At 57.8% G+C, this 26,659-nt stretch overlaps 1 protein-coding gene across 4 annotated transcripts in view; it reads right to left on the minus strand.

Moving 5' to 3' along the window:
• PTPRN (protein tyrosine phosphatase receptor type N) overlaps positions 1-26,659 on the minus strand; it is a 352,125-nt gene that overhangs the window by 93,775 nt on the left and 231,691 nt on the right. For all 4 annotated transcript variants that reach the window (XM_078679171.1, XM_078679173.1, XM_078679172.1 and 1 more), the window contains exons 12-13: positions 26,100-26,164; positions 14,393-14,605 (exon numbers count right to left, since the gene is read on the minus strand). In XM_078679171.1, coding sequence (XP_078535297.1) covers positions 14,393-14,605; positions 26,100-26,164 — 278 coding nt within the window. The remainder of the gene's footprint in view (positions 1-14,392; positions 14,606-26,099; positions 26,165-26,659) is intronic.

The raw sequence follows: 26,659 nt of genomic DNA on the forward strand, positions 1-26,659 counted from the left end.
CTCAGTCTGTGGTGGTCTCATGAGAGAGGTTCCCTCAGTCTGTGGTGGTCTCAGGAGAGAGGTTCCCTCAGTCTGTGGTGGTCTCAGGAGAGAGGTTCCCTCAGTCTGTGGTGGTCTCAGGAGAGAGGTTCCCTCAGTCTGTGGTGGTCTCAGGAGAGAGGTTCCCTCAGTCTGTGGTGGTCTCATGAGAGAGGTTCCCTCAGTCTGTGGTGGTCTCAGGAGAGAGGTTCCCTCAGTCTGTGGTGGTCTCAGGAGAGAGGTTCCCTCAGTCTGCGGTGGTCACAGGAGAGAGGTTCCCTCAGTCTGCGGTGGTCTCAGGAGAGAGGTTCCCTCAGTCTGTGGTGGTCTCAGGAGAGAGGTTCCCTCAGTCTGTGGTGGTCTCAGGAGAGAGGATCCCTCAGTCTGTGGTGGTCTCAGGAGAGAGGTTCCCTCAGTCTGTGGTGGTCTCAGGAGAGAGGTTCCCTCAGTCTGTGGTGGTCTCAGGAGAGAGGATCCCTCAGTCTGTGGTGGTCTCGGGAGAGAGGTTCCCTCAGTCTGTTGTGGTCTCAGAAGAGAGGTTCCCTCAGTCTGTGGTGGTCTCAGGAGAGAGGTTCCCTCAGTCTGTGGTGGTCTCAGGAGAGAGGTTCCCTCAGTCTGTGGTGGTCTCAGGAGAGAGGTTCCCTCAGTCTGTTGTGGTCTCAGAAGAGAGGTTCCCTCAGTATGTGGTGGTCTCAGGAGAGAGGTTCCCTCAGTCTGTGGCCGTCTCAGGAGAGAGGTTCCCTCAGTCTGTGGTGGTCTCAGGAGAGAGGTTCCCTCAGTCTGTGGTGGTCTCAGGAGAGAGGTTCCCTCAGTCTGTTGTGGTCTCAGAAGAGAGGTTCCCTCAGTCTGTGGTGGTCTCAGGAGAGAGGTTCCCTCAGTCTGTGGTGGTCTCAGGAGAGAGGTTCCCTCAGTCTGTGGTGGTCTCAGGAGAGAGGTTCCCTCAGTCTGTGGTGGTCTCAGGAGAGAGGTTCCCTCAGTCTTTGATGGTCTCAGAAGAGAGGTTCCCTCAGTCTGTGGTGGTCTCAGAAGAGAGGTTCCCTCAGTCTGTGGTGGTCTCAGGAGAGAGGTTCCCTCAGTCTGTGGTGGTCTCAGGAGAGAGGTTCCCTCAGTCTGTTGTGGTCTCAGAAGAGAGGTTCCCTCAGTCTGTGGTGGTCTCAGGAGAGAGGTTCCCTCAGTCTGTGGTGGTCTCCGGAGAGAGGTTCCCTCAGTCTGTGGTGGTCTCAGGAGAGAGGTTCCCTCAGTCTGTGGTGGTCTCAGGAGAGAGGTTCCCTCAGTCTGGGGTGGTCTCAGGAGAGAGGTTCCCTCAGTCTGTGGTGTCAGGAGAGAGGTTCCCTCAGTCTGTGGTGGTCTCAGGAGAGAGGTTCCCTCAGTCTGTGGCGGTCTCAGGAGAGAGGTTCCCTCAGTCTGTGGCGGTCTCAGGAGAGAGGTTCCCTCAGTCTGTGGCGGTCTCAGGAGAGAGGTTCCCTCAGTCTGTGGTGGTCTCAGGAGAGAGGTTCCCTCAGTCTGTGGTGGTCTCAGGAGAGAGGTTCCCTCAGTCTGTGGTGGTCTCAGGAGAGAGGATCCCTCAGTCTGTGGTGGTCTCAGGAGAGAGGTTCCATCAGTCTGTGGTGGTCTCAGGAGAGAGGTTCCCTCAGTCTGTGGTGGTCTCAGGAGAGAGGATCCCTCAGTCTGTGGTGGTCTCAGGAGAGAGGTTCCCTCAGTCTGTGGTGGTCTCAGGAGAGAGGTTCCCTCAGTCTGTGGTGGTCTCAGGAGAGATGTTCTCTCCGTCTGTGGTGGTCTCAGGAGAGAGGTTCCCTCAGTCTTTGATGGTCTCAGGAGAGAGGTTCCTTCAGTCTGTGGTGGTCTCAGAAGAGAGGTTCCCTCAGTCTGTGGCGGTCTCAGGAGAGAGGTTCCCTCAGTCTGTGGTGGTCTCAGGAGAGAGGTTCCCTCAGTCTGTGGCGGTCTCAGGAGAGAGGTTCCCTCAGTCTGTGGTGGTCTCAGGAGAGAGGTTCCCTCAGTCTGTGGTGGTCTCAGGAGAGAGGTTCCCTCAGTCTGTGGTGGTCTCAGGAGAGAGGTTCCCTCAGTCTGTGGTGGTCTCAGGAGAGAGGTTCCCTCAGTCTGTGGTGGTCTCAGGAGAGAGGTTCCCTCAGTCTGTGGTGGTCTCAGGAGAGAGGTTCCCTCAGTCTGTGGCGGTGTCAGGAGAGAGGTTCCCTCAGTCTGAGGTGGTCTCAGAAGAGAGGTTCCCTCAGTCTTTGATGGTCTCAGGAGAGAGGTTCCCTCAGTCTGTGGTGGTCTGAGTATCCCTCAGTCTGTGGTGGTCTCAGGAGAGAGGTTCCCTCGGTCTGTGGTGGTCTCAGGAGAGAGGTTCCCTCGGTCTGTGGTGGTCTCAGGAGAGAGGTTCCCTCAGTCTGTGGTGGTCTCAGGAGAGAGGTTCCCTCAGTCTGTGGCGGTCTCAGGAGAGAGGTTCCCTCAGTCTGTGGTGGTCTCAGGAGAGAGGTTCCCTCAGTCTGTGGTGGTCTCAGGAGAGAGGTTTCCTCAGTCTGTGGTGGTCTCAGGAGAGAGGTTTCCTCAGTCTGTTGTGGTCTCAGGAGAGAGGTTCCCTCAGTCTGTGGTGGTCTCAGGAGAGAGGCTCCCTCAGTCTGTGGTGGTCTCAGGAGAGAGGCCCCCTCAGTCTGCGGTGGGCTCAAGAGAGAGGTTCCCTCAGTCTGCGGTGGTCTCAGGAGAGAGGTTCCCTCAGTCTGCGGTGGTCTCAGGAGAGAGGTTCCCTCAGTCTGTGGCGGTGTCAGGAGAGAGGTTCCCTCAGTCTGTGGTGGTCTCAAAAGAGAGGTTCCCTCAGTCTTTGATGGTCTCAGGAGAGAGGTTCCCTCAGTCTGTGGTGGTCTCAGGAGAGAGGTTCCCTCAGTCTGCGGTGGTCTCAGGAGAGAGGTTCCCTCAGTCTGTGGTGGTCTCAGGAGAGAGGTTCCTTCAGTCTGTGGTGGTCTCAGGAGAGAGGTTCCCTCAGTCTGCGGTGGTCTCAGGAGAGAGGTTCCCTCAGTCCGTGGCGGTGTCAGGAGAGAGGTTCCCTCAGTCTGTGGCGGTCTCAGGAGAGAGGTTCCCTCAGTCTTTGATGGTCTCAGGAGAGAGGTTCCCTCAGTCTGTGGTGGTCTCAGGAGAGAGGTTCCCTCAGTCTGTGGTGGTCTCAGGAGAGAGGTTCCCTCAGTCTGTGGTGGTCTCAGGAGAACGGGTTCCCTCAGTCTGTGGCGGTCTCAGGAGAGAGGTTCCCTCAGTCTGTGGCGGTCTCAGGAGAGAGGTTCCCTCAGTCTGTGGTGGTCTCAGGAGAGAGGTTCCCTCAGTCTGTGGCGGTCTCAGGAGAGAGGTTCCCTCAGTCTGTGGTGGTCTCAGGAGAGAGGTTCCCTCAGTCTGTGGTGGTCTCAGAAGAGAGGTTCCCTCAGTCTTTGATGGTCTCAGGAGAGAGGTTCCCTCAGTCTGTGGTGGTCTCAGGAGAGAGGTTCCCTCAGTCTGTGGTGTCAGGAGAGAGGTTCCCTCAGTCTGTGGTGGTCTCAGGAGAGAGGTTCCCTCAGTCTGTGGCGGTCTCAGGAGAGAGGTTCCCTCAGTCTGTGGTGGTCTCAGGAGAGAGGTTCCCTCAGTCTGCAGTGGTCTCAGGAGAGAGGTTCCCTCAGTCTGTGGTGGTCTGAGTATCCCTCAGTCTGTGGTGGTCTCAGGAGAGAGGTTCCCTCAGTCTGTGGTGGTCTCCGGAGAGAGGTTCCCTCAGTCTGTGGTGGTCTCAGGAGAGAGGTTCCCTCAGTCTGTGGTGGTCTCAGGAGAGAGGTTCCCTCAGTCTGTGGTGGTCTCAGGAGAGAGGTTCCCTCAGTCTGTGGTGGTCTCAGAAGAGAGGTTCCCTCAGTCTGTGGTGGTCTCAGGAGAGAGGTTCCCTCAGTCTGTGGCGGTCTCAGGAGAGAGGTTCCCTCAGTCTGTGGTGGTCTCAGGAGAGAGGATCCCTCAGTCTTTGATGGTCTCAGAAGAGAGGTTCCCTCAGTCTGTGGTGGTCTCAGAAGAGAGGTTCCCTCAGTCTGTGTTGGTCTGAGTATCCCTCAGTCTGTGGTGGTCTCAGGAGAGAGGTTCCCTCAGTCTGTGGTGGTCTCAGGAGAGAGGTTCCCTCAGTCTGTGGTGGTCTCCGGAGAGAGGTTCCCTCAGTCTGTGGTGGTCTCAGGAGAGAGGTTCCCTCAGTCTGTGGTGGTCTCAGGAGAGAGGTTCCCTCAGTCTGTGGTGGTCTCCGGAGAGAGGTTCCCTCAGTCTGTGGTGGTCTCAGGAGAGAGGTTCCCTCAGTCTGTGGTGGTCTCATGAGAGAGGTTCCCTCAGTCTGTGGTGGTCTCAGGAGAGAGGTTCCCTCAGTCTGTGGTGGTCTCAGGAGAGAGGTTCCCTCAGTCTGTGGTGGTCTCAGGAGAGAGGTTCCCTCAGTCTGTGGTGGTCTCAGGAGAGAGGTTCCCTCAGTCTGTGGTGGTCTCATGAGAGAGGTTCCCTCAGTCTGTGGTGGTCTCAGGAGAGAGGTTCCCTCAGTCTGTGGTGGTCTCAGGAGAGAGGTTCCCTCAGTCTGCGGTGGTCACAGGAGAGAGGTTCCCTCAGTCTGCGGTGGTCTCAGGAGAGAGGTTCCCTCAGTCTGTGGTGGTCTCAGGAGAGAGGTTCCCTCAGTCTGTGGTGGTCTCAGGAGAGAGGATCCCTCAGTCTGTGGTGGTCTCAGGAGAGAGGTTCCCTCAGTCTGTGGTGGTCTCAGGAGAGAGGTTCCCTCAGTCTGTGGTGGTCTCAGGAGAGAGGATCCCTCAGTCTGTGGTGGTCTCGGGAGAGAGGTTCCCTCAGTCTGTTGTGGTCTCAGAAGAGAGGTTCCCTCAGTCTGTGGTGGTCTCAGGAGAGAGGTTCCCTCAGTCTGTGGTGGTCTCAGGAGAGAGGTTCCCTCAGTCTGTGGTGGTCTCAGGAGAGAGGTTCCCTCAGTCTGTTGTGGTCTCAGAAGAGAGGTTCCCTCAGTATGTGGTGGTCTCAGGAGAGAGGTTCCCTCAGTCTGTGGCCGTCTCAGGAGAGAGGTTCCCTCAGTCTGTGGTGGTCTCAGGAGAGAGGTTCCCTCAGTCTGTGGTGGTCTCAGGAGAGAGGTTCCCTCAGTCTGTTGTGGTCTCAGAAGAGAGGTTCCCTCAGTCTGTGGTGGTCTCAGGAGAGAGGTTCCCTCAGTCTGTGGTGGTCTCAGGAGAGAGGTTCCCTCAGTCTGTGGTGGTCTCAGGAGAGAGGTTCCCTCAGTCTGTGGTGGTCTCAGGAGAGAGGTTCCCTCAGTCTTTGATGGTCTCAGAAGAGAGGTTCCCTCAGTCTGTGGTGGTCTCAGAAGAGAGGTTCCCTCAGTCTGTGGTGGTCTCAGGAGAGAGGTTCCCTCAGTCTGTGGTGGTCTCAGGAGAGAGGTTCCCTCAGTCTGTTGTGGTCTCAGAAGAGAGGTTCCCTCAGTCTGTGGTGGTCTCAGGAGAGAGGTTCCCTCAGTCTGTGGTGGTCTCCGGAGAGAGGTTCCCTCAGTCTGTGGTGGTCTCAGGAGAGAGGTTCCCTCAGTCTGTGGTGGTCTCAGGAGAGAGGTTCCCTCAGTCTGGGGTGGTCTCAGGAGAGAGGTTCCCTCAGTCTGTGGTGTCAGGAGAGAGGTTCCCTCAGTCTGTGGTGGTCTCAGGAGAGAGGTTCCCTCAGTCTGTGGCGGTCTCAGGAGAGAGGTTCCCTCAGTCTGTGGCGGTCTCAGGAGAGAGGTTCCCTCAGTCTGTGGCGGTCTCAGGAGAGAGGTTCCCTCAGTCTGTGGTGGTCTCAGGAGAGAGGTTCCCTCAGTCTGTGGTGGTCTCAGGAGAGAGGTTCCCTCAGTCTGTGGTGGTCTCAGGAGAGAGGATCCCTCAGTCTGTGGTGGTCTCAGGAGAGAGGTTCCATCAGTCTGTGGTGGTCTCAGGAGAGAGGTTCCCTCAGTCTGTGGTGGTCTCAGGAGAGAGGATCCCTCAGTCTGTGGTGGTCTCAGGAGAGAGGTTCCCTCAGTCTGTGGTGGTCTCAGGAGAGAGGTTCCCTCAGTCTGTGGTGGTCTCAGGAGAGATGTTCTCTCCGTCTGTGGTGGTCTCAGGAGAGAGGTTCCCTCAGTCTTTGATGGTCTCAGGAGAGAGGTTCCTTCAGTCTGTGGTGGTCTCAGAAGAGAGGTTCCCTCAGTCTGTGGCGGTCTCAGGAGAGAGGTTCCCTCAGTCTGTGGTGGTCTCAGGAGAGAGGTTCCCTCAGTCTGTGGCGGTCTCAGGAGAGAGGTTCCCTCAGTCTGTGGTGGTCTCAGGAGAGAGGTTCCCTCAGTCTGTGGTGGTCTCAGGAGAGAGGTTCCCTCAGTCTGTGGTGGTCTCAGGAGAGAGGTTCCCTCAGTCTGTGGTGGTCTCAGGAGAGAGGTTCCCTCAGTCTGTGGTGGTCTCAGGAGAGAGGTTCCCTCAGTCTGTGGTGGTCTCAGGAGAGAGGTTCCCTCAGTCTGTGGCGGTGTCAGGAGAGAGGTTCCCTCAGTCTGAGGTGGTCTCAGAAGAGAGGTTCCCTCAGTCTTTGATGGTCTCAGGAGAGAGGTTCCCTCAGTCTGTGGTGGTCTGAGTATCCCTCAGTCTGTGGTGGTCTCAGGAGAGAGGTTCCCTCGGTCTGTGGTGGTCTCAGGAGAGAGGTTCCCTCGGTCTGTGGTGGTCTCAGGAGAGAGGTTCCCTCAGTCTGTGGTGGTCTCAGGAGAGAGGTTCCCTCAGTCTGTGGCGGTCTCAGGAGAGAGGTTCCCTCAGTCTGTGGTGGTCTCAGGAGAGAGGTTCCCTCAGTCTGTGGTGGTCTCAGGAGAGAGGTTTCCTCAGTCTGTGGTGGTCTCAGGAGAGAGGTTTCCTCAGTCTGTTGTGGTCTCAGGAGAGAGGTTCCCTCAGTCTGTGGTGGTCTCAGGAGAGAGGCTCCCTCAGTCTGTGGTGGTCTCAGGAGAGAGGCCCCCTCAGTCTGCGGTGGGCTCAAGAGAGAGGTTCCCTCAGTCTGCGGTGGTCTCAGGAGAGAGGTTCCCTCAGTCTGCGGTGGTCTCAGGAGAGAGGTTCCCTCAGTCTGTGGCGGTGTCAGGAGAGAGGTTCCCTCAGTCTGTGGTGGTCTCAAAAGAGAGGTTCCCTCAGTCTTTGATGGTCTCAGGAGAGAGGTTCCCTCAGTCTGTGGTGGTCTCAGGAGAGAGGTTCCCTCAGTCTGCGGTGGTCTCAGGAGAGAGGTTCCCTCAGTCTGTGGTGGTCTCAGGAGAGAGGTTCCTTCAGTCTGTGGTGGTCTCAGGAGAGAGGTTCCCTCAGTCTGCGGTGGTCTCAGGAGAGAGGTTCCCTCAGTCCGTGGCGGTGTCAGGAGAGAGGTTCCCTCAGTCTGTGGCGGTCTCAGGAGAGAGGTTCCCTCAGTCTTTGATGGTCTCAGGAGAGAGGTTCCCTCAGTCTGTGGTGGTCTCAGGAGAGAGGTTCCCTCAGTCTGTGGTGGTCTCAGGAGAGAGGTTCCCTCAGTCTGTGGTGGTCTCAGGAGAACGGGTTCCCTCAGTCTGTGGCGGTCTCAGGAGAGAGGTTCCCTCAGTCTGTGGCGGTCTCAGGAGAGAGGTTCCCTCAGTCTGTGGTGGTCTCAGGAGAGAGGTTCCCTCAGTCTGTGGCGGTCTCAGGAGAGAGGTTCCCTCAGTCTGTGGTGGTCTCAGGAGAGAGGTTCCCTCAGTCTGTGGTGGTCTCAGAAGAGAGGTTCCCTCAGTCTTTGATGGTCTCAGGAGAGAGGTTCCCTCAGTCTGTGGTGGTCTCAGGAGAGAGGTTCCCTCAGTCTGCGGTGGTCTCAGGAGAGAGGTTCCCTCAGTCTGCGGTGGTCTCAGGAGAGAGGTTCCCTCAGTCTGTGGTGGTCTCAGGAGAGAGGTTCCCTCAGTCTGTGGTGGTCTCAGGAGAGAGGTTCCCTCAGTCTGCAGCGGTCTCAGGAGAGAGGTTCCCTCAGTCTGTGGCGGTGTCAGGAGAGAGGTTCCCTCAGTCTATGGTGGTCTCAGAAGAGAGGTTCCCTCAGTCTTTGATGGTCTCAGGAGAGAGGTTCCCTCAGTCTGTGGTGGTCTCAGGAGAGAGGTTCCCTCAGTCTGTGGTGGTCTCAGGAGAGAGGTTCCCTCAGTCTGTGGCGGTGTCAGGAGAGAGGTTCCCTCAGTCTGTGGTGGTCTCAGGAGAGAGGTTCCCTCAGTCTGTGGTGGTCTCAGGAGAGAGGTTCCCTCAGTCTGTGGTGTCAGGAGAGAGGTTCCCTCAGTCTGCAGCGGTCTCAGGAGAGAGGTTCCCTCAGTCTGTGGTGGTCTCAGGAGAGAGGTTCCCTCAGTCTGTGGTGGTCTCAGGAGAGAGGTTCCCTCAGTCTGCGGCGGTCTCAGGAGAGAGGTTCCCTCAGTCTGTGGTGGTCTCAGGAGAGAGGTTCCCTCAGTCTGCAGCGGTCTCAGGAGAGAGGTTCCCTCAGTCTGTGGTGGTCTCAGGAGAGAGGTTCCCTCAGTCTGCAGCGGTCTCAGGAGAGAGGTTCCCTCAGTCTGCAGCGGTCTCAGGAGAGAGGTTCCCTAAGTCTGTGGCGGTCTCAGGAGAGAGGTTCCCTCAGTCTGCAGCGTTCTCAGGAGAGAGGTTCCCTCAGTCTGTGGTGGTCTCAGGAGAGAGGTTCCCTCAGTCTGTGGTGGTCTCAGAAGAGAGGTTCCCTCAGTCTGCAGCGGTCTCAGGAGAGAGGTTCCCTCAGTCTGTGGTGGTCTCAGGAGAGAGGTTCCCTCAGTCTGCAGCGGTCTCAGGAGAGAGGTTCCCTCAGTCTGCAGCGGTCTCAGGAGAGAGGTTCCCTCAGTCTGTGGCGGTCTCAGGAGAGAGGTTCCCTCAGTCTGCAGCGGTCTCAGGAGAGAGGTTCCCTCAGTCTGTGGTGGTCTCAGGAGAGAGGTTCCCTCAGTCTGTGGTGGTCTCAGAAGAGAGGTTCCCTCAGTCTGTGGCGGTCTCAGGAGAGAGGTTCCCTCAGTCTGTGGTGATCTCAGGAGAGAGGTTCCCTCAGTCTGTGGTGGTCTCAGGAGAGAGGTTCCCTCAGTCTGTGGTGGTCTCAGGAGAGAGGTTCCCTCAGTCTGTGGTGGTCTCAGGAGAGAGGTTCCCTCAGTCTGTGGTGGTCTCAGAAGAGAGGTTCCCTCAGTCTGTGGTGGTCTCAGGAGAGAGGTTCCCTCAGTCTGTGGCGGTCTCAGGAGAGAGGTTCCCTCAGTCTGTGGTGGTCTCAGGAGAGAGGTTCCCTCAGCCCGTGGTGGTCTGAGTATCCCTCAGTCTGTGGTGGTCTCAGGAGAGAGGTTCCCTCAGTCTGTGGTGGTCTCAGGAGAGAGGTTCCCTCAGTCTGTGGTGGTCTCAGGAGAGAGGTTCCCTCAGTCTGTGGCCGTCTCAGGAGAGAGGTTCCCTCAGTCTTTGATGGTCTCAGGAGAGAGGTTCCCTCAGTCTTTGATGGTCTCAGGAGAGAGGTTCCCTCAGTCTTTGATGGTCTCAGGAGAGAGGTTCCCTCAGTCTGTGGCCGTCTCAGGAGAGAGGTTCCCTCAGTCTGTGGCGGTCTCAGAAGAGAGGTTCCCTCAGTCTGTGGTGGTCTCAGGAGAGAGGTTCCCTCAGTCTGTGGCGGTCTCAGGAGAGAGGTTCCCTCAGTCTGCGGTGGTCATAGGAGAGAGGTTCCCTCAGTCTGTGGTGGTCTGAGTATCCCTCAGTCTGTGGTGGTCTCAGGAGAGAGGTTCCCTCAGTCTGTGGTGGTCTCAGAAGAGAGGTTCCCTCAGTCTGTGGTGGTCTCAGGAGAGAGGTTCCCTCAGTCTGTGGCGGTCTCAGGAGAGAGGTTCCCTCAGTCTGTGGTGGTCTCAGGAGAGAGGTTCCCTCAGTCTGTGGTGGTCTGAGTATCCCTCAGTCTGTGGTGGTCTCAGGAGAGAGGTTCCCTCAGTCTGTGGTGGTCTCAGGAGAGAGGTTCCCTCAGTCTTTGATGGTCTCAGGAGAGAGGTTCCTTCAGTCTGTGGTGGTCTCAGAAGAGAGGTTCCCTCAGTCTGTGGCGGTCTCAGGAGAGAGGTTCCCTCAGTCTGTGGTGGTCTCAGGAGAGAGGTTCCCTCAGTCTGTGGCGGTCTCAGGAGAGAGGTTCCCTCAGTCTGTGGTGGTCTCAGGAGAGAGGTTCCCTCAGTCTGTGGTGGTCTCAGGAGAGAGGTTCCCTCAGTCTGTGGTGGTCTCAGGAGAGAGGTTCCCTCAGTCTGTGGTGGTCTCAGGAGAGAGGTTCCCTCAGTCTGTGGTGGTCTCAGGAGAGAGGTTCCCTCAGTCTGTGGTGGTCTCAGGAGAGAGGTTCCCTCAGTCTGTGGCGGTGTCAGGAGAGAGGTTCCCTCAGTCTGAGGTGGTCTCAGAAGAGAGGTTCCCTCAGTCTTTGATGGTCTCAGGAGAGAGGTTCCCTCAGTCTGTGGTGGTCTGAGTATCCCTCAGTCTGTGGTGGTCTCAGGAGAGAGGTTCCCTCGGTCTGTGGTGGTCTCAGGAGAGAGGTTCCCTCGGTCTGTGGTGGTCTCAGGAGAGAGGTTCCCTCAGTCTGTGGTGGTCTCAGGAGAGAGGTTCCCTCAGTCTGTGGCGGTCTCAGGAGAGAGGTTCCCTCAGTCTGTGGTGGTCTCAGGAGAGAGGTTCCCTCAGTCTGTGGTGGTCTCAGGAGAGAGGTTTCCTCAGTCTGTGGTGGTCTCAAGAGAGAGGTTTCCTCAGTCTGTTGTGGTCTCAGGAGAGAGGTTCCCTCAGTCTGTGGTGGTCTCAGGAGAGAGGCTCCCTCAGTCTGTGGTGGTCTCAGGAGAGAGGCCCCCTCAGTCTGCGGTGGGCTCAAGAGAGAGGTTCCCTCAGTCTGCGGTGGTCTCAGGAGAGAGGTTCCCTCAGTCTGCGGTGGTCTCAGGAGAGAGGTTCCCTCAGTCTGTGGCGGTGTCAGGAGAGAGGTTCCCTCAGTCTGTGGTGGTCTCAAAAGAGAGGTTCCCTCAGTCTTTGATGGTCTCAGGAGAGAGGTTCCCTCAGTCTGTGGTGGTCTCAGGAGAGAGGTTCCCTCAGTCTGCGGTGGTCTCAGGAGAGAGGTTCCCTCAGTCTGTGGTGGTCTCAGGAGAGAGGTTCCTTCAGTCTGTGGTGGTCTCAGGAGAGAGGTTCCCTCAGTCTGCGGTGGTCTCAGGAGAGAGGTTCCCTCAGTCCGTGGCAGTGTCAGGAGAGAGGTTCCCTCAGTCTGTGGCGGTCTCAGGAGAGAGGTTCCCTCAGTCTTTGATGGTCTCAGGAGAGAGGTTCCCTCAGTCTGTGGTGGTCTCAGGAGAGAGGTTCCCTCAGTCTGTGGTGGTCTCAGGAGAGAGGTTCCCTCAGTCTGTGGTGGTCTCAGGAGAACGGGTTCCCTCAGTCTGTGGCGGTCTCAGGAGAGAGGTTCCCTCAGTCTGTGGCGGTCTCAGGAGAGAGGTTCCCTCAGTCTGTGGTGGTCTCAGGAGAGAGGTTCCCTCAGTCTGTGGCGGTCTCAGGAGAGAGGTTCCCTCAGTCTGTGGTGGTCTCAGGAGAGAGGTTCCCTCAGTCTGTGGTGGTCTCAGAAGAGAGGTTCCCTCAGTCTTTGATGGTCTCAGGAGAGAGGTTCCCTCAGTCTGTGGTGGTCTCAGGAGAGAGGTTCCCTCAGTCTGCGGTGGTCTCAGGAGAGAGGTTCCCTCAGTCTGCGGTGGTCTCAGGAGAGAGGGTCCCTCAGTCTGTGGTGGTCTCAGGAGAGAGGTTCCCTCAGTCTGTGGTGGTCTCAGGAGAGAGGTTCCCTCAGTCTGCAGCGGTCTCAGGAGAGAGGTTCCCTCAGTCTGTGGCGGTGTCAGGAGAGAGGTTCCCTCAGTCTATGGTGGTCTCAGAAGAGAGGTTCCCTCAGTCTTTGATGGTCTCAGGAGAGAGGTTCCCTCAGTCTGTGGTGGTCTCAGGAGAGAGGTTCCCTCAGTCTGTGGTGGTCTCAGGAGAGAGGTTCCCTCAGTCTGTGGCGGTGTCAGGAGAGAGGTTCCCTCAGTCTGTGGTGGTCTCAGGAGAGAGGTTCCCTCAGTCTGTGGTGGTCTCAGGAGAGAGGTTCCCTCAGTCTGTGGTGTCAGGAGAGAGGTTCCCTCAGTCTGCAGCGGTCTCAGGAGAGAGGTTCCCTCAGTCTGTGGTGGTCTCAGGAGAGAGGTTCCCTCAGTCTGTGGTGGTCTCAGGAGAGAGGTTCCCTCAGTCTGCGGCGGTCTCAGGAGAGAGGTTCCCTCAGTCTGTGGTGGTCTCAGGAGAGAGGTTCCCTCAGTCTGCAGCGGTCTCAGGAGAGAGGTTCCCTCAGTCTGTGGTGGTCTCAGGAGAGAGGTTCCCTCAGTCTGCAGCGGTCTCAGGAGAGAGGTTCCCTCAGTCTGCAGCGGTCTCAGGAGAGAGGTTCCCTAAGTCTGTGGCGGTCTCAGGAGAGAGGTTCCCTCAGTCTGCAGCGTTCTCAGGAGAGAGGTTCCCTCAGTCTGTGGTGGTCTCAGGAGAGAGGTTCCCTCAGTCTGTGGTGGTCTCAGAAGAGAGGTTCCCTCAGTCTGCAGCGGTCTCAGGAGAGAGGTTCCCTCAGTCTGTGGTGGTCTCAGGAGAGAGGTTCCCTCAGTCTGCAGCGGTCTCAGGAGAGAGGTTCCCTCAGTCTGCAGCGGTCTCAGGAGAGAGGTTCCCTCAGTCTGTGGCGGTCTCAGGAGAGAGGTTCCCTCAGTCTGCAGCGGTCTCAGGAGAGAGGTTCCCTCAGTCTGTGGTGGTCTCAGGAGAGAGGTTCCCTCAGTCTGTGGTGGTCTCAGAAGAGAGGTTCCCTCAGTCTGTGGCGGTCTCAGGAGAGAGGTTCCCTCAGTCTGTGGTGATCTCAGGAGAGAGGTTCCCTCAGTCTGTGGTGGTCTCAGGAGAGAGGTTCCCTCAGTCTGTGGTGGTCTCAGGAGAGAGGTTCCCTCAGTCTGTGGTGGTCTCAGGAGAGAGGTTCCCTCAGTCTGTGGTGGTCTCAGAAGAGAGGTTCCCTCAGTCTGTGGTGGTCTCAGGAGAGAGGTTCCCTCAGTCTGTGGCGGTCTCAGGAGAGAGGTTCCCTCAGTCTGTGGTGGTCTCAGGAGAGAGGTTCCCTCAGTCTGTGGTGGTCTGAGTATCCCTCAGTCTGTGGTGGTCTCAGGAGAGAGGTTCCCTCAGTCTGTGGTGGTCTCAGGAGAGAGGTTCCCTCAGTCTGTGGTGGTCTCAGGAGAGAGGTTCCCTCAGTCTGTGGCCGTCTCAGGAGAGAGGTTCCCTCAGTCTTTGATGGTCTCAGGAGAGAGGTTCCCTCAGTCTTTGATGGTCTCAGGAGAGAGGTTCCCTCAGTCTTTGATGGTCTCAGGAGAGAGGTTCCCTCAGTCTGTGGCCGTCTCAGGAGAGAGGTTCCCTCAGTCTGTGGCGGTCTCAGAAGAGAGGTTCCCTCAGTCTGTGGTGGTCTCAGGAGAGAGGTTCCCTCAGTCTGTGGCGGTCTCAGGAGAGAGGTTCCCTCAGTCTGCGGTGGTCATAGGAGAGAGGTTCCCTCAGTCTGTGGTGGTCTGAGTATCCCTCAGTCTGTGGTGGTCTCAGGAGAGAGGTTCCCTCAGTCTGTGGTGGTCTCAGAAGAGAGGTTCCCTCAGTCTGTGGTGGTCTCAGGAGAGAGGTTCCCTCAGTCTGTGGCGGTCTCAGGAGAGAGGTTCCCTCAGTCTGTGGTGGTCTCAGGAGAGAGGTTCCCTCAGTCTGTGGTGGTCTGAGTATCCCTCAGTCTGTGGTGGTCTCAGGAGAGAGGTTCCCTCAGTCGATGGTGGTCTCAGGAGAGAGGTTCCCTCAGTCTGTGGTGGTCTCAGGAGAGAGGTTCCCTCAGTCTGTGGTGGTCTCAGGAGAGAGGTTCCCTCAGTCTGTGGTGGTCTCAGGAGAGAGGCCCCCTCAGTCTGTGAAGGTGTCAGGCAGTGAATGTGTCACTCTGTGCTGATGTCAACAGAGTGGCATCTTAAGTTTGTGCTTGTGGTGGGGGAGGGGCTTGTTCAGTCTAGGCTGCCCCTAGTGACAGAAACCCTCCTAGTCGAGCTGATGTCAGAAAAGGGATTTTGACTTGGTGTTGATGTGAGAGAGGAGATGATTAAGTCAATAGCAGTAAAGGACAGGGCTATCAGTCTGTGCTGTGTTCTGGGTAGAGCTCTCAGACTTTACTAGTGTCAGGAGAGGGCCCTCAGTCTGTGTTGGTTTCTGGGTAGAGCTCTCAGACTTTGCTAGTGTCCGGAGAGGGCCCTCAGTCTGTGTTGTTGTCAGGACAGGGCTCTCATTTGTCTGGTTTCAGGAGCAGAAGCTCCCTCAGTCTGTGCTTCAGTCCTCCCCTCCTGAGGGAGCAGCCCAGTCACCATCCTGTGACCCTCTCCACTGCCCTCACAGCCCTCTGGTTGGCTCCGCCCCCTGGTCACACACCATACCTGGTACTCCAGGGAAGAGTCGGGCGCCCCATCTGGTCCAACGCCCGCCAGGCGCTCCTTCTCTCTCTGCTTGGAATGCTGGCGCAGGCAGTAGATGACTGAGGCCGCAATGACGATGCCAGCGATGCAGGCCAGGGCGATGAAGGTGAGCAGGACGAACCGGAAGGTGTCCCCGAAGTGGGACACACGCTGCACGTCCTTAGCCACGTTCCTCTGTGGAAAGAGAGAAGGGCACAGGTGAGGGTAGATCACAATCTCAAGCACAACTGTGACTTCATGTCTGGAGTCTGGGTGGCAACTGTATTCCATAGCATCATATACAGCACACACCAACCAGCAGCAGAGGGCAGCATCCACACAGAAATAAAACCATAGCTGTTGGACTTGGCCCTTCTGGCAGGTTCACCCCTGAACTTTTTGCCTTTTAATATTACATAAGTATAGTGATTTCTGGTCTTTGCACACTTTGACACTGTGTCCCAGTGTAAAGTGCGTGCGCTCTCTGAGTGCGTGTGCGAGATTGGCCTGCCCTCCCATAGGAATCCATGGGGAGTGTGTGTGTCCATGGTAGTTCCTGATGTGTGGGGAGTGCAGGGGCGAGTTTGGTATGTGCGAACTCGTGAGAGTAAATGCTGCGCGATGATGTGTGCGGATTTACTGTGTCTAGTGTGGAAGTGCCACTTCTAGAAGTTGGCATGTCTGTGTAATAAAGATGAATTGACTCTCTGGCTTGTGATTGGCTGGAGCTGGCTGGTGTGCCTGGCTCCAGGAGTCAGGATGGGTCTGCCCCGGTGGTGAATAGAGAGATTGACAGCCAGATGGGTGGGAGGAGTGCACCTGGGACCTGAATAGGGCTGGGCCTGTCCCTACACAATGCTGGCTCCGCCCCCTGTGGTGCGACTGATGTCCCTAGCCTGTCCTGTGAATGGGGAGAGGGGCTGAGCACAACAGAGTGCTCCAGAACTACCTGCGTCTGGTTTTCCCCCCACCCTGCACCCTAGAGACAAAGGATTTGTGTGTATAAAAAGAGGCTGTGACCTCCTGTAAAATGTTCTTGTTCTTGTTTCCTGACTTGAAACTAACAGGGGCGTGCTGCTGCTGGGGCCTAGGGGAAGGCTTGCCACCCTGGGCCCTGCCCAGCCCCTGGATGCCTGCTGGACTGTGTTGCTGGGACCCTTCTTGCTGTAGGGGTCCTCCCTTGGGGGCTTAGTGGTCTCCGTGCCCCCCTAGAACCTGGGAAGCGCTTAATCCTACTTTGCCCTGTGACTGAGGGAGCCTACCCCTCATGGCTGCCCTTATTAACGGCAGCACGGGTGCCCACCCGCTTATTTCCATATTTGGAAGCAGGTGCCTACCCTGCATGATGCCCGCATCTTTTCTTCTAACTTCGGGTGCCCAACCCGATTATGGCCCCTGATTTATTATGCCCGCATCTGTTCTTCTAATTTCAGGTGCCCACCTGATTATGGCCGCATCTTGAGTTTAAAATTCGAGGGTGCCCACCCCTCATTCTGCCCCCGAGAATCACCGCCGCGGCCCGAGCCGCGCACAAAATCCCTGCAGATGCTGCCCCGGCCCGACCCGGAAGCCAGGTGGCCTGGCCTGACTCGGGGCGGGCCCAGGGCGCCTCACTTCCGCTTCTCCCCGGCCGGGGAGAAGCCGCGCAGAGCCTCGCGGGCTCCATTGTCTAAGTCCCGGTCCCGACATGGGGGACCGAGTGAAGCCGGGCACCTGGTGAGGCGGGGCTCTCGTTAGTGGAGAGAGCCCCGCAAGCGACACAGCGATCGACGCGAAGGGGGCGAGACACATTTCAGTGCCTGCCCCCGCCGCACAACCGGAGTAGCACCAGTCCTGGGAGAGGAGCCCCAAGATAAGCAGCCCGGTGAGTCAGAGAGGGCTGGGGGGCTCCTAGGGGACTATTGAGGGTGCCACCATTGGTTTACAGTCCCCGTGAAAGGGGGCTTGAGGGAGCCTTATTTCCTGTGCAGAATGCCCGAGCGCCCCACATGGCAGAGGGCCGCTCCCACGACCTGGTCAATGGCCCATAGAGCCCGAGGACTCCAACAGAGGGGCACAGTGAGTTCCAGAGCCTCCGTGGCCCCCTGTTGGTCACAGTTGTTTTCAGAGCCAGATGACTCCAATGTCCTGTTAATTAATTACTGAACCCCGGGTGGCTCCAACATTTTGCAAACCAGTCTTTGCCCAGGCCCAGAGGGGCCCATGCTTTATTTTGGGGCACTATTCTCCTTTCAGAGCCTTGGTGGCTCCAATGTTTTGGCCCCAGAGTATCTTGAGCCTAGATGGCTCCAGCATTGTGCACACCATAGCTTCATAGACAGCACACACCAACCAGCAGAGGGCAGCATCCACACAGAAATAAAACCATAGCATCATATACAGCACACACCAACCAGCAGAGGGCAGCATCCATACAGAAATAAAACCATAGCATCATATACAGCACACACCAACCAGCAGAGGGCAGCACCCACACAGAAATAAAACCATAGCATCATATACAGCACACACCAACCAGCAGAGGGCAGCACCCACACAGAAATAACACCATAGCTTCATAGACAGCACACACCAACCAGCAGAGGGCAGCATCCACACAGAAATAAAACCATAGCATCATATACAGCACACACCAACCAGCAGAGGGCAGCATCCATACAGAAATAAAACCATAGCATCATATACAGCACACACCAACCAGCAGAGGGCAGCACCCACACAGAAATAAAACCATAGCATCATATACAGCACACAACAACCAGCACAGAGCAGCACCCACACAGAAATAAAACCCTAGCATCAAAGACAGCACACATCAACCAGCAGAGGGCAGCATCCACACAGAAATAAAACCATAGCATCACATACAGCACACACCAACCAGCAGAGGGCAGCATCCACACAGAAATAAAACCATAGCATCACATACAGCACACACCAACCAGCAGAGGGCAGCATCCACACAGAAATAAAACCATAGCATCATATACAGCGCACACCAACCAGCAGAGGGCAGCATCCACACAGAAATAAAACCATAGCATCATATACAGCACACACCAACCAGCAGAGGGCAGCATCCACACAAAAATAAAACCATAGTATCACATACAGCACACACCAACCAGCAGAGGGCAGAATCCACATATAAATAAAACCATAGCATCACATACAGCACACACCAACCAGCAGAGGGCAGCATCCACACAGAAATAAAACCATGGCATCATATACAGCACACACCAACCAACAGAGGGCAGCATCCACACAGAAATAAAACCATAGCATCATATTTTTTATTTTTTATTTACGAAAATTTGTACCTCGCAACTTAGCCCAAGGGCATCAAGGCGCCAGATTACAGATAAGAGAACCAGATCCAAAGACTGAACTAACCAGTCAAGCGCACACAACAATATTAATGATATGAGTAATCAAATTGAGATCATTTACAGGATAAGATCACACACGAATGTTCTTTTCAGTCCTGTTTTAATAAGTTTGTGAATGTTTCTCCTATCTAGGAGATCCATACAAAAGGAAAACTTGATATTGTCATGTAATGATAAATATAAAAAATAACACAGTAATGCACAGCACGGGCTGGCGCTGTAGCTGGCAGCGCACAGTAACACACAGCATTGAAGGCTGCAGGGGTTGGCGCTGAGGCTGGCAGCGCACAGGGACACACTGCACTGAAGGCTGCAGGGGTTGGCGCTGAGGCTGGCAGCGCACAGTAATGCACAGCACGGGCTGGCGCTGTAGCTGGCAGCGCACAATAACACACAGCACTGAAGGCTGCATGGGTTGGCGCTGAGGCTGGCAGCGCACAGGGACACACTGCACTGAAGGCTGCAGGGGTTGGCGCTGAGGCTGGCAGCGCACAGTAATGCACAGCACGGGCTGGCGCTGTAGCTGGCAGCGCACAGTAACACACAGCACTGAAGGCTGCAGGGGTTGGCGCTGTGGCTGGCTGCTCACAGTAACGCACAGCACTGAAGGCTGCAGGGGTTGGCGCTGAGGCTGGCAGCGCACAGTAACGCACAGCACTGAAGGCTGCAGGGGTTGGCGCTGAGGCTGGTAGCGTACAGTAACGCACAGCACTGAGGGCTGCAGGGGTTGGCGCTGAGGCTGGCAGCGCACAGTAACGCACAGCACTGAGGGCTGCAGGGGATGGCGCTCAGCGCACAGTAACGCACAGCACTGAGGGCTGCAGGGGTTGGCGCTGAGGCTGGCAGCGCACAGTAACGCACAGCACTGAGGGCTGCAGGGGTTGGCGCTGAGGCTGGCAGCGCACAGTAACGCACAGCACTGAGGGCTGCAGGGGTTGGCGCTGAGGCTGGCAGCGCACAGTAACACACAGCACTGAGGGCTGCAGGGATTGGCGCTGAGGCTGGCAGCGCACAGTAAGGCACAGCACTGAGGGCTGCAGGGGATGGCGCTGAGGCTGGCAGCGCACAGTAAGGCACAGCACTGAAGGCTCCAGGGGTTAGCGCTCAGCGCTCAGTAACGCACAGCACTGGAGGCTGTAGGGGATGGCGCTCAGTGCTCAGTAAAGATGACACACAGGCCTGACGCTGAGCGCTGGGATGAAGCTTTGTCTGGGATGCCCTTGCTGTGCAAGGCCTTCTTTTGATGCTTCCTGTTGCCATGGTTACCTGCCTCTCAGGCGCCCTGTGCGTCAGCAGCCAGGCTGCAAGGAAACAAGAAATGCAAACCCAGGAGCCCCGCTATTCCAAGAATCTGCAGAATAAAAGAACCTTCTGGCAACATCTGGGCCGCACGGCCTTCTGGGGGCCCCAGAGCTCGCATGGTGTATGTATGATGGGCCTTCATGTGTCCAGCGAACGGGTGAAAGGCAACACCTGGACTTGACATGTCTGCATCTCTGCACTGCTCACTGCTGAGCACCACACACCCTGCACGGTGCTGCTCTGTGTCTCCCTGCTGCACGGTGCTGCTCTGTACCTCCCCGCTGCACGGTGCTGCTCTGTACCTCCCGCTGCACGGTGCTGCTCTGTACCTCCCCGCTGCACGGTGCTGTTCTATGCCTCCCCGCTGCACAGTGCTGTTCTATGCCTCCCCGCTGCACGGTGCTGTTCTACGCCTCCCCGCTGCACGGTGCTGTTCTATGCCTCCCCGCTGCATGGTGCTGTTCTATGCCTCCCCGCTGCACGGTGCTGTTCTATGCCTCCCCGCTGCACGGTGCTGTTCTATGCCTCCACGGTGCTGCTCCCTGCCTCCCCGCTGCACAGTGCTGCTCTGTGCCTCTTCCCTGCCTCCTCACTGCACGGTGCTGCTCCCTGCCTCCCCGCTGCACGGTGCTGCTCCGTGCCTCCCCGCTGCACGGTGCTGTTCTATGCCTCCCCACTGCACGGTGCTGTTCTATGCCTCCCCACTGCACGGTGCTGTTCTATGCCTCCCCACTGCATGGTGCTGCTCCCTGCCTCCCCGCTGCACGGTGCTGCTCTGTGCCTCTTCCCTGCCTCCTCGCTGCACGGTGCTGCTCTGTGCCTCTTCCCTGCCTCCCCGCTGCACGGTGCTGCTCTGTGCCTCTTCCCTGCCTCCTCGCTGCACGGTGCTGCTCTGTGCCTCTTCACTGCACGGTGCTGCTCTGTGCCTCTTCCCTGCCTCCTCACTGCACGGTGCTGCTCCCTGCCTCCCCGCTGCACGGTGCTGCTCTGTGCCCCTTCCCTGCCTCCCCACTGCACGGTCCTGCTCCCTGCTTCTTCCCTGCCTCCCCGCTGCACGGTGCTGCTCTGTCCCTCTTCCCTGCCTCCTCACTGCACGGTGCTGTTCTGTGCCTCTTCCCTGCCTCCCCGCTGCACGGTGCTGCTCTGTGCCTCCCCGCTGCACGGTGCTGTTCTATGCCTCCCCGCTGCACGGTGCTGTTCTATGCCTCCCCGCTGCACGGTGCTGTTCTGTGCCCCTTCCCTGCCTCCCCGCTGCACGGTGCTGCTCTGTGCCCCTTCCCTGCCTCCCCGCTGCACAGTGCTGCTCTGTGCCTCTTCCCTGCCTCCCCGCTGCACAGTGCTGGTCTATGCCTCCCCGCTGCACGGTCCTGCTCCCTGCCTCTTCCCTGCCTCCCCGCTGCACGGTGCTGTTCTATGCCTCCCCGCTGTACGGTGCTGTTCTATGCCTCCCCGCTGCACGGTGCTGTTCTATGCCTCCCCGCTGCACGGTGCTGCTCCCTGCCTCCCCGCTGCACGGTGCTGCTCTGTGCCTCTTCCCTGCCTCCCCGCTGCAAGGTGCTGCTCTGTGCCTCTTCCCTGCCTCCTCGCTGCACGGAGCTGCTCTGTGCCTCTTCCCTGCCTCCTCACTGCACGGTGCTGCTCTGTGCCTCTTCCCTGCCTCCTCACTGCACGGTGCTGCTCTGTGCCTCTTCCCTGCCTCCCCGCTGCACGTTGCTGCTCCCTGCCTCCCCGCTTCACGGTGCTGTTCTGTGCCTCTTCCCTGCCTCCTCGCTGCACGGTGCTGCTCTGTGCCCCTTCCCTGCCTCCCCGCTGCACGGTCCTGCTCCCTGCCTCTTCCCTGCCTCCCCGCTACACGGTGCTGTTCTATGCCTCCCCACTGCATGGTGCTGTTCTATGCCTCCCCGCTGCACGGTGCTGTTCTACGCCCCCCCCTGCTGCACGGTGCTGCTCCCTGCCTCCCCGCTGCACGGTGCTGCTCTGTGCCTCTTCCCTGCCTCCTCACTGCATGGTGCTGCTCTGTGCCTCTTCCCTGCCTCCCCGCTGCACGGTGCTGCTCCCTGCCTCCCCGCTGCACGGTGCTGTTCTGTGCCTCTTCCCTGTCTCCCCGCTGCACGGTGCTGTTCTATGCCTCGCCGCTGCATGGTGCTGTTCTATGCCTCCCCGCTGCACGGTGCTGTTCTATGCCTCCCCGCTGCACGGTGCTGTTCTTTGCCTCCCCGCTGCACGGTGCTGTTCTATGCCTCCCCGCTGCACGGTGCTGCTCTGTGCCCCTTCCCTGCCTCCCCGCTGCACGGTGCTGCTCTGTGCCCCTTCCCTGCCTCCCCGCTGCACGGTGCTGTTCTATGCCTCCCCGCTGCACGGTGCTGCTCTGTGCCCCTTCCCTGCCTCCCCGCTGCACAGTGCTGCTCTGTGCCTCTTCCCTGCCTCCCCGCTGCACAGTGCTGGTCTATGCCTCCCCGCTGCACGGTCCTGCTCCGTGCCTCCCCGCTGCACGGTGCTGTTCTATGCCTCCCCGCTGCATGGTGCTGTTCTATGCCTCCCCGCTGTACGGTGCTGTTCTATGCCTCCCCGCTGCACGGTGCTGCTCCCTGCCTCCCCGCTGCACGGTGCTGCTCTGTGCCTCTTCCCTGCCTCCCCGCTGCACGGTGCGGCTCTGTGCCTCTTCCCTGCCTCCTCGCTGCACGGTGCTGCTCGGTGCCTCTTCCCTGCCTCCTCACTGCACGGTGCTGCTCTGTGCCTCTTCCTTGCCTCCTCACTGCACGGTGCTGCTCTGTGCCTCTTCCCTGCCTCCCCGCTGCACGGTGCTGCTCCGTGCCTCCCCGCTGCACGGTGCTGTTCTGTGCCTCTTCCCTGCCTCCTCGCTGCACGGTGCTGCTCTGTGCGCCTTCCCTGCCTCCCCGCTGCACGGTCCTGCACCCTGCCTCTTTCCTGCCTCCCCGCTGCACGGTGCTGTTCTATGCCTCCCCACTGCACGGTGCTGTTCTATGCCTCCCCGCTGCACGGTGCTGTTCTATGCCTCCCTGCTGCACGGTGCTGCTCCCTGCCTCCCCGCTGCACGGTGCTGTTCTGTGCCTCTTCCCTGCCTCCCCGCTGCACGGTGCTGCTCTGTGCCTCTTCCCTGCCTCCCCGCTGCACGGTGCTGCTCCCTGCCTCCCCGCTGCACGGTGCTGTTCTATGCCTCCCCGCTGCATGGTGCTGCTCCCTGCCTCCCCGCTGCACGGTGCTGTTCTGTGCCTCTTCCCTGCCTCCCCGCTGCACGGTGCTGCTCTGTGCCTCCTCCCTGCCTCCCCGCTGCACGGTGCTGCTCCCTGCCTCCCTGCTGCACGGTGCTGCTCTGTGCCTCTTCACCGCCTCCCTGCTGCACGGTGCTGCTCCCTGCCTCCTCACTGCACGGTGCTGTCCCATGCCTCCTCACTGCACGGAGCTACTCCATGCCTCCTTTGCTGGACGGTGTTGCTCCGTTCCTCCTCACTGCACTGTGCTGCTCCGTGCCTCCTCGCTGACTCCTCGCTGCACAGTGCTGCTCTGTGCCTCTTCCCTGCCTCCTCGCTGCACAATGCTGCTCTGTGCCTCTTCCCTGCCTCATCACTGCACGGTGCTGCTCTGTGCCTCTTCCCTGCCTCCCCGCTGCACGGTGCTGCTCTGTGCTTCCTCGCTGCACCGTGCTGTCCCATGCCACCTCACCGCACAATGCTGCTGCGTGCCTCCTCACTGCCTCCTCACTGCACGGTGCTGCTCCATGCCTCCTCACTACCTTCTTGCTGGACGGTGTTGCTCCGTGCCTCCTCACTGCACGGTGCTGCTCTGTGCCTCTTCCCTGCCTCCCCGCTGCACGGTGCTGCTCCCTGCCTCCTCACTGCACGGTGCTGCTCTGTGCCTCTTCCCTGCCTCTCTGCTGCACAGTGCTGCTCTGTGCCTCTTCACCGCCTCCTCACTGCACGGTGCTGTCCCATGCCTCCTCACTGCACGGAGCTACTCCATGCCTCCTTTGCTGGACGGTGTTGCTTCGTTCCTCCTCACTGCACCGTGCTGCTCCGTGCCTCCTCGCTGACTCCTCGCTGCACGGTGCTGCTCTGTGCCTCTTCCCTGCCTCCTCGCTGCACGGTGCTGCTCTGTGCCTCTTCCCTGCCTCATCACTGCACGGTGCTGCTCTGTGCCTCTTCCCTGCCTCCCCGCTGCACGGTGCTGCTCCCTGCCTCCTCACTACACGGTGCTGCTCCCTGCCTCCTCACTGCACGGAGCTACTCTGTGCCTCCTTTGCTGGACGGTGTTGCTCCGTTCCTCCTCACTGCACGGTGCTGCTCTGTGCCTCTTCCCTGCCTCCTCTCTGCATGGTGCTGCTCTGTGCCTTCTCGCTGCACAGTGTTGCTCCGTGCCTCCTCACTGCACGGTGCTGCTCCCTGCCTCATCACTGCACGGTGCTGCTCTGTGCCTCTTCCCTGCCTCCCCGCTGCACGGTGCTGCTCCCTGACTCCTCACTGCACATTGCTGTCCCATGCCTCCTCACTGCACGGTGCTGTCCCATGCCCCCTCACTGCACAGTGCTGCTCCATGCCTCCTCACTGCCTCCCCGCTGCACAGTGCTGCTCTATGCCTCTTCCCTGCCTCCCCGCTGCACGGTGCTGCTCCCTGACTCCTCACTGCACATTGCTGTCCCATGCCTCCTCACTGCACGGTGCTGTCCCATGCCCCCTCACTGCACAGTGCTGCTCCGTGCCTGCTCACTGCATGGTGCTGCTCCGTGCCTCCTCACTGCATGGTGCTGCTTTGTGCCTCCTCGCTCCCTGCTCGCTGCACAGTTTTGCTCCGTGCCTCCTGTTAGATTTGGGGGTCTCTGGTTGGCACAGGTAGGTACTTGTGACAAGCAGGGACCCTCTCCTCTAGTCAGGGCAAGGGAGTTACCCTCTTAAAATAACCCCTGCTCACCCTCTAGGTAGCTTGGCGGGAGCAGATAAGACTTATTTCAGAGGCGTAATAGGTTAAGCCATACAGTAACCAAGTGACACAAATGGACACCACACTTGGATTATATCGAAAATAGTTATCTTTTATCTCAAAGTTAGCACAAGACCATATAACGACAAAAATACCCACAATACTGTTAGCAATAAGGAGTTCTTGCTTAAAGCGTATCTTAAAAGTTCTGTGCGATTCGTATTCCTTGGTTCGGCCCTTACGGTGAAAGAAATGCCTACAAAAAGAGTCTCGCAAGCGCAGCAGACGCTCCAGTCAGAGGCGTACAAAGAGGCAGGGCGAATCATACACAGTACCTTGGATTGAACAGTTCGTCACAAACGATGCGGTGAAAACAAAAGCGTGCACGCGGCGATGTCCTTCTTTCACGGTGCGAGCTATGGCTCGTTGGGGCACAGAGTCGCGTTGCTTGAGGGGACGGTGCTTTGTGCGGTTCGGTTGCTGTTCATTACGGTGTACGAGCCGTACCTTGAGAGCTGGCGCCTTTCAATCCTTTAAGCGCGGTGCGAGGCGGACAGTATGCTGCAGGTGTGCGATGCGTACCCAGCCGCTCTACGCGCTTGCAGTTGTCAGCGGCAGGGTGCGCGTTGGAGTGGTGCGGCTCGAAGGGGGGCGAAACAGTGTGCAGTGCGGGGCCCTCCTTTCACGGTGCGAGCTACGGCTCGTTGGGGCACAGAGTCGTGTTGCTTGAGGTGGACAGCCTGGCACGGGGCTTCCCAGAATACGAGTCGATCCTTCGAGGCGCACACAGCTCCCTGCCTCAGCGCTATGGGGAAATCAGCGTTTCCAGCAGCTTTCCTCAAGGCGGGTGAAGTCCACTGGTCCTGGGACTTCGTTCAGGGGGCAAGCTCACTCGCAAGCCCTTGGAGATATTTAAGCACAAGTTGAAAATAAAGTCTTTGCAGTCTTTCTCCTCTCCTTCAGCAGCAAGGCAACCACTGTAGGCCAATCCCCCAGGTCAGGGACAGTACTACTCCTTACAGCTTTCCCAGTTCCTTCTCGTCGGGCAGAGGTTTCTTCTTGTCAAAGCAGGATATAATTACTTGGGAGCAGGTTCCCAATACTTATACCACTAAATCCTTTCTTCCTCTGGGGTAGAGGGGCCTTTGCCCAGCCTAAACCAGTTCTTGAGCACTTTGTTGACATGACTCTGACTTCTCATTCAGGGAGCAGGCTATGGACATCAGACACTCCACAGGAGGTGGAGCCAGCATTGTGGTGGAGAGGCATAGTCCTATTCAGAGTCCAGGTGCACTCCTCCCACCCATCTTGATGTAAATCTCTCTATTCACCACCAGGCTACCTAGCCCTGCCCTCTGGAATTCCCCAGCCCTGTCGCTCACAGAACCCAGACAGCAGACACACATCCCAGCAGAGGCGGGCTGAAATGGTTAGGCAAGCAAATACCTATTTTCTAAAAGTGGTATTTGCAAACACAGAATATTAAAATAAACTTCACTACAAGATGTATTTTATTATTCTGAGTTCAGGCATACTAAACTTGAATTTCTACTATGTTCCCTGAGTCTGTTAGGATCATAGAATGTAACAATTCTAACAGCCCATTCTGACCTATGAGAAAAGGTAGCCTTGCAATAGTGAAAAACGAAAATGGCTGTAATTCACTATTAGCTGCTCTGTGCCTTTGTTATTATCGAACAAGTTGATGCTGATATGAAAAACTATACATTTAACGCATCTTTGTTAAAAGGCCAGAGGTTACTGGTTAGCAGGTTACTGGTTAGCAGGTCACAGGTGGGTTGGCACGTATAAGGCCAGAGGTTACTGGTTAACCACAGTACATGGGAGTATGGAAATCTTCTAGTACAGAAAGGGCAGATAGATGCATGTGTACAGCATGCCCCGCAGGAGGGCCTGATACCCCCCATGTCATGTCCTCAGAGAGTGCTCCACATACCGTCTCCTCAGGGCTAAGCGCCAGGATACCCGATGGGTGACAGTCATTGCGCTATATAAGAGCACCAATACATACATACATACATACAGGTAAACGCCCTTACCTGTCCGACGCCCGCCTGGATGACCTTCAGCCCCGTCTGCGCCTCCAGGTCACTCTTTGCTGCTCCTGGATGGAGGGAGACAGAAAGAGAGAGAGTGAGTGGCTCCTGGATGGAGGGAGACGGAAAGAGAGGGAGTGAGTGGCTCCTGGATGGAGGGAGACGGAAAGAGAGGGAGTGAGTGGCTCCTGGATGGAGGGAGACGGAAAGAGAGGGAGTGAGTGGCTCCTGGATGGAGGGAGACAGAAAGAGAGGGAGTGAGTGGCTCCTAGATGGAGGGAGACAGAAAGAGAGGGAGTGAGTGGCTCCTAGATGGAGGGAGACGGAAAGAGAGGGAGTGAGTGGCTCCTGGATGGAGGGAGACGGAAAGAGAGGGAGTGAGTGGCTCCTGGATGGAGGGAGACAGAAAGAGAGGGAGTGAATGGCTCCTGGATGGAGGGAGACAGAAAGAGAGGGAGTGATTGGCTCCAAGATGGAGGGAGACACAGAGAGAGAGGGAGTGAGTGGCTCCTGGATGGAGGGAGACAGAAAGAGAGGGAGTGAGTGGCTCCTGGATGGAGGGA

Source organism: Lissotriton helveticus, chromosome 3_1, assembly GCF_964261635.1.
Source record: "Lissotriton helveticus chromosome 3_1, aLisHel1.1, whole genome shotgun sequence".
Lineage (NCBI taxonomy): Eukaryota > Metazoa > Chordata > Amphibia > Caudata > Salamandridae > Lissotriton > Lissotriton helveticus.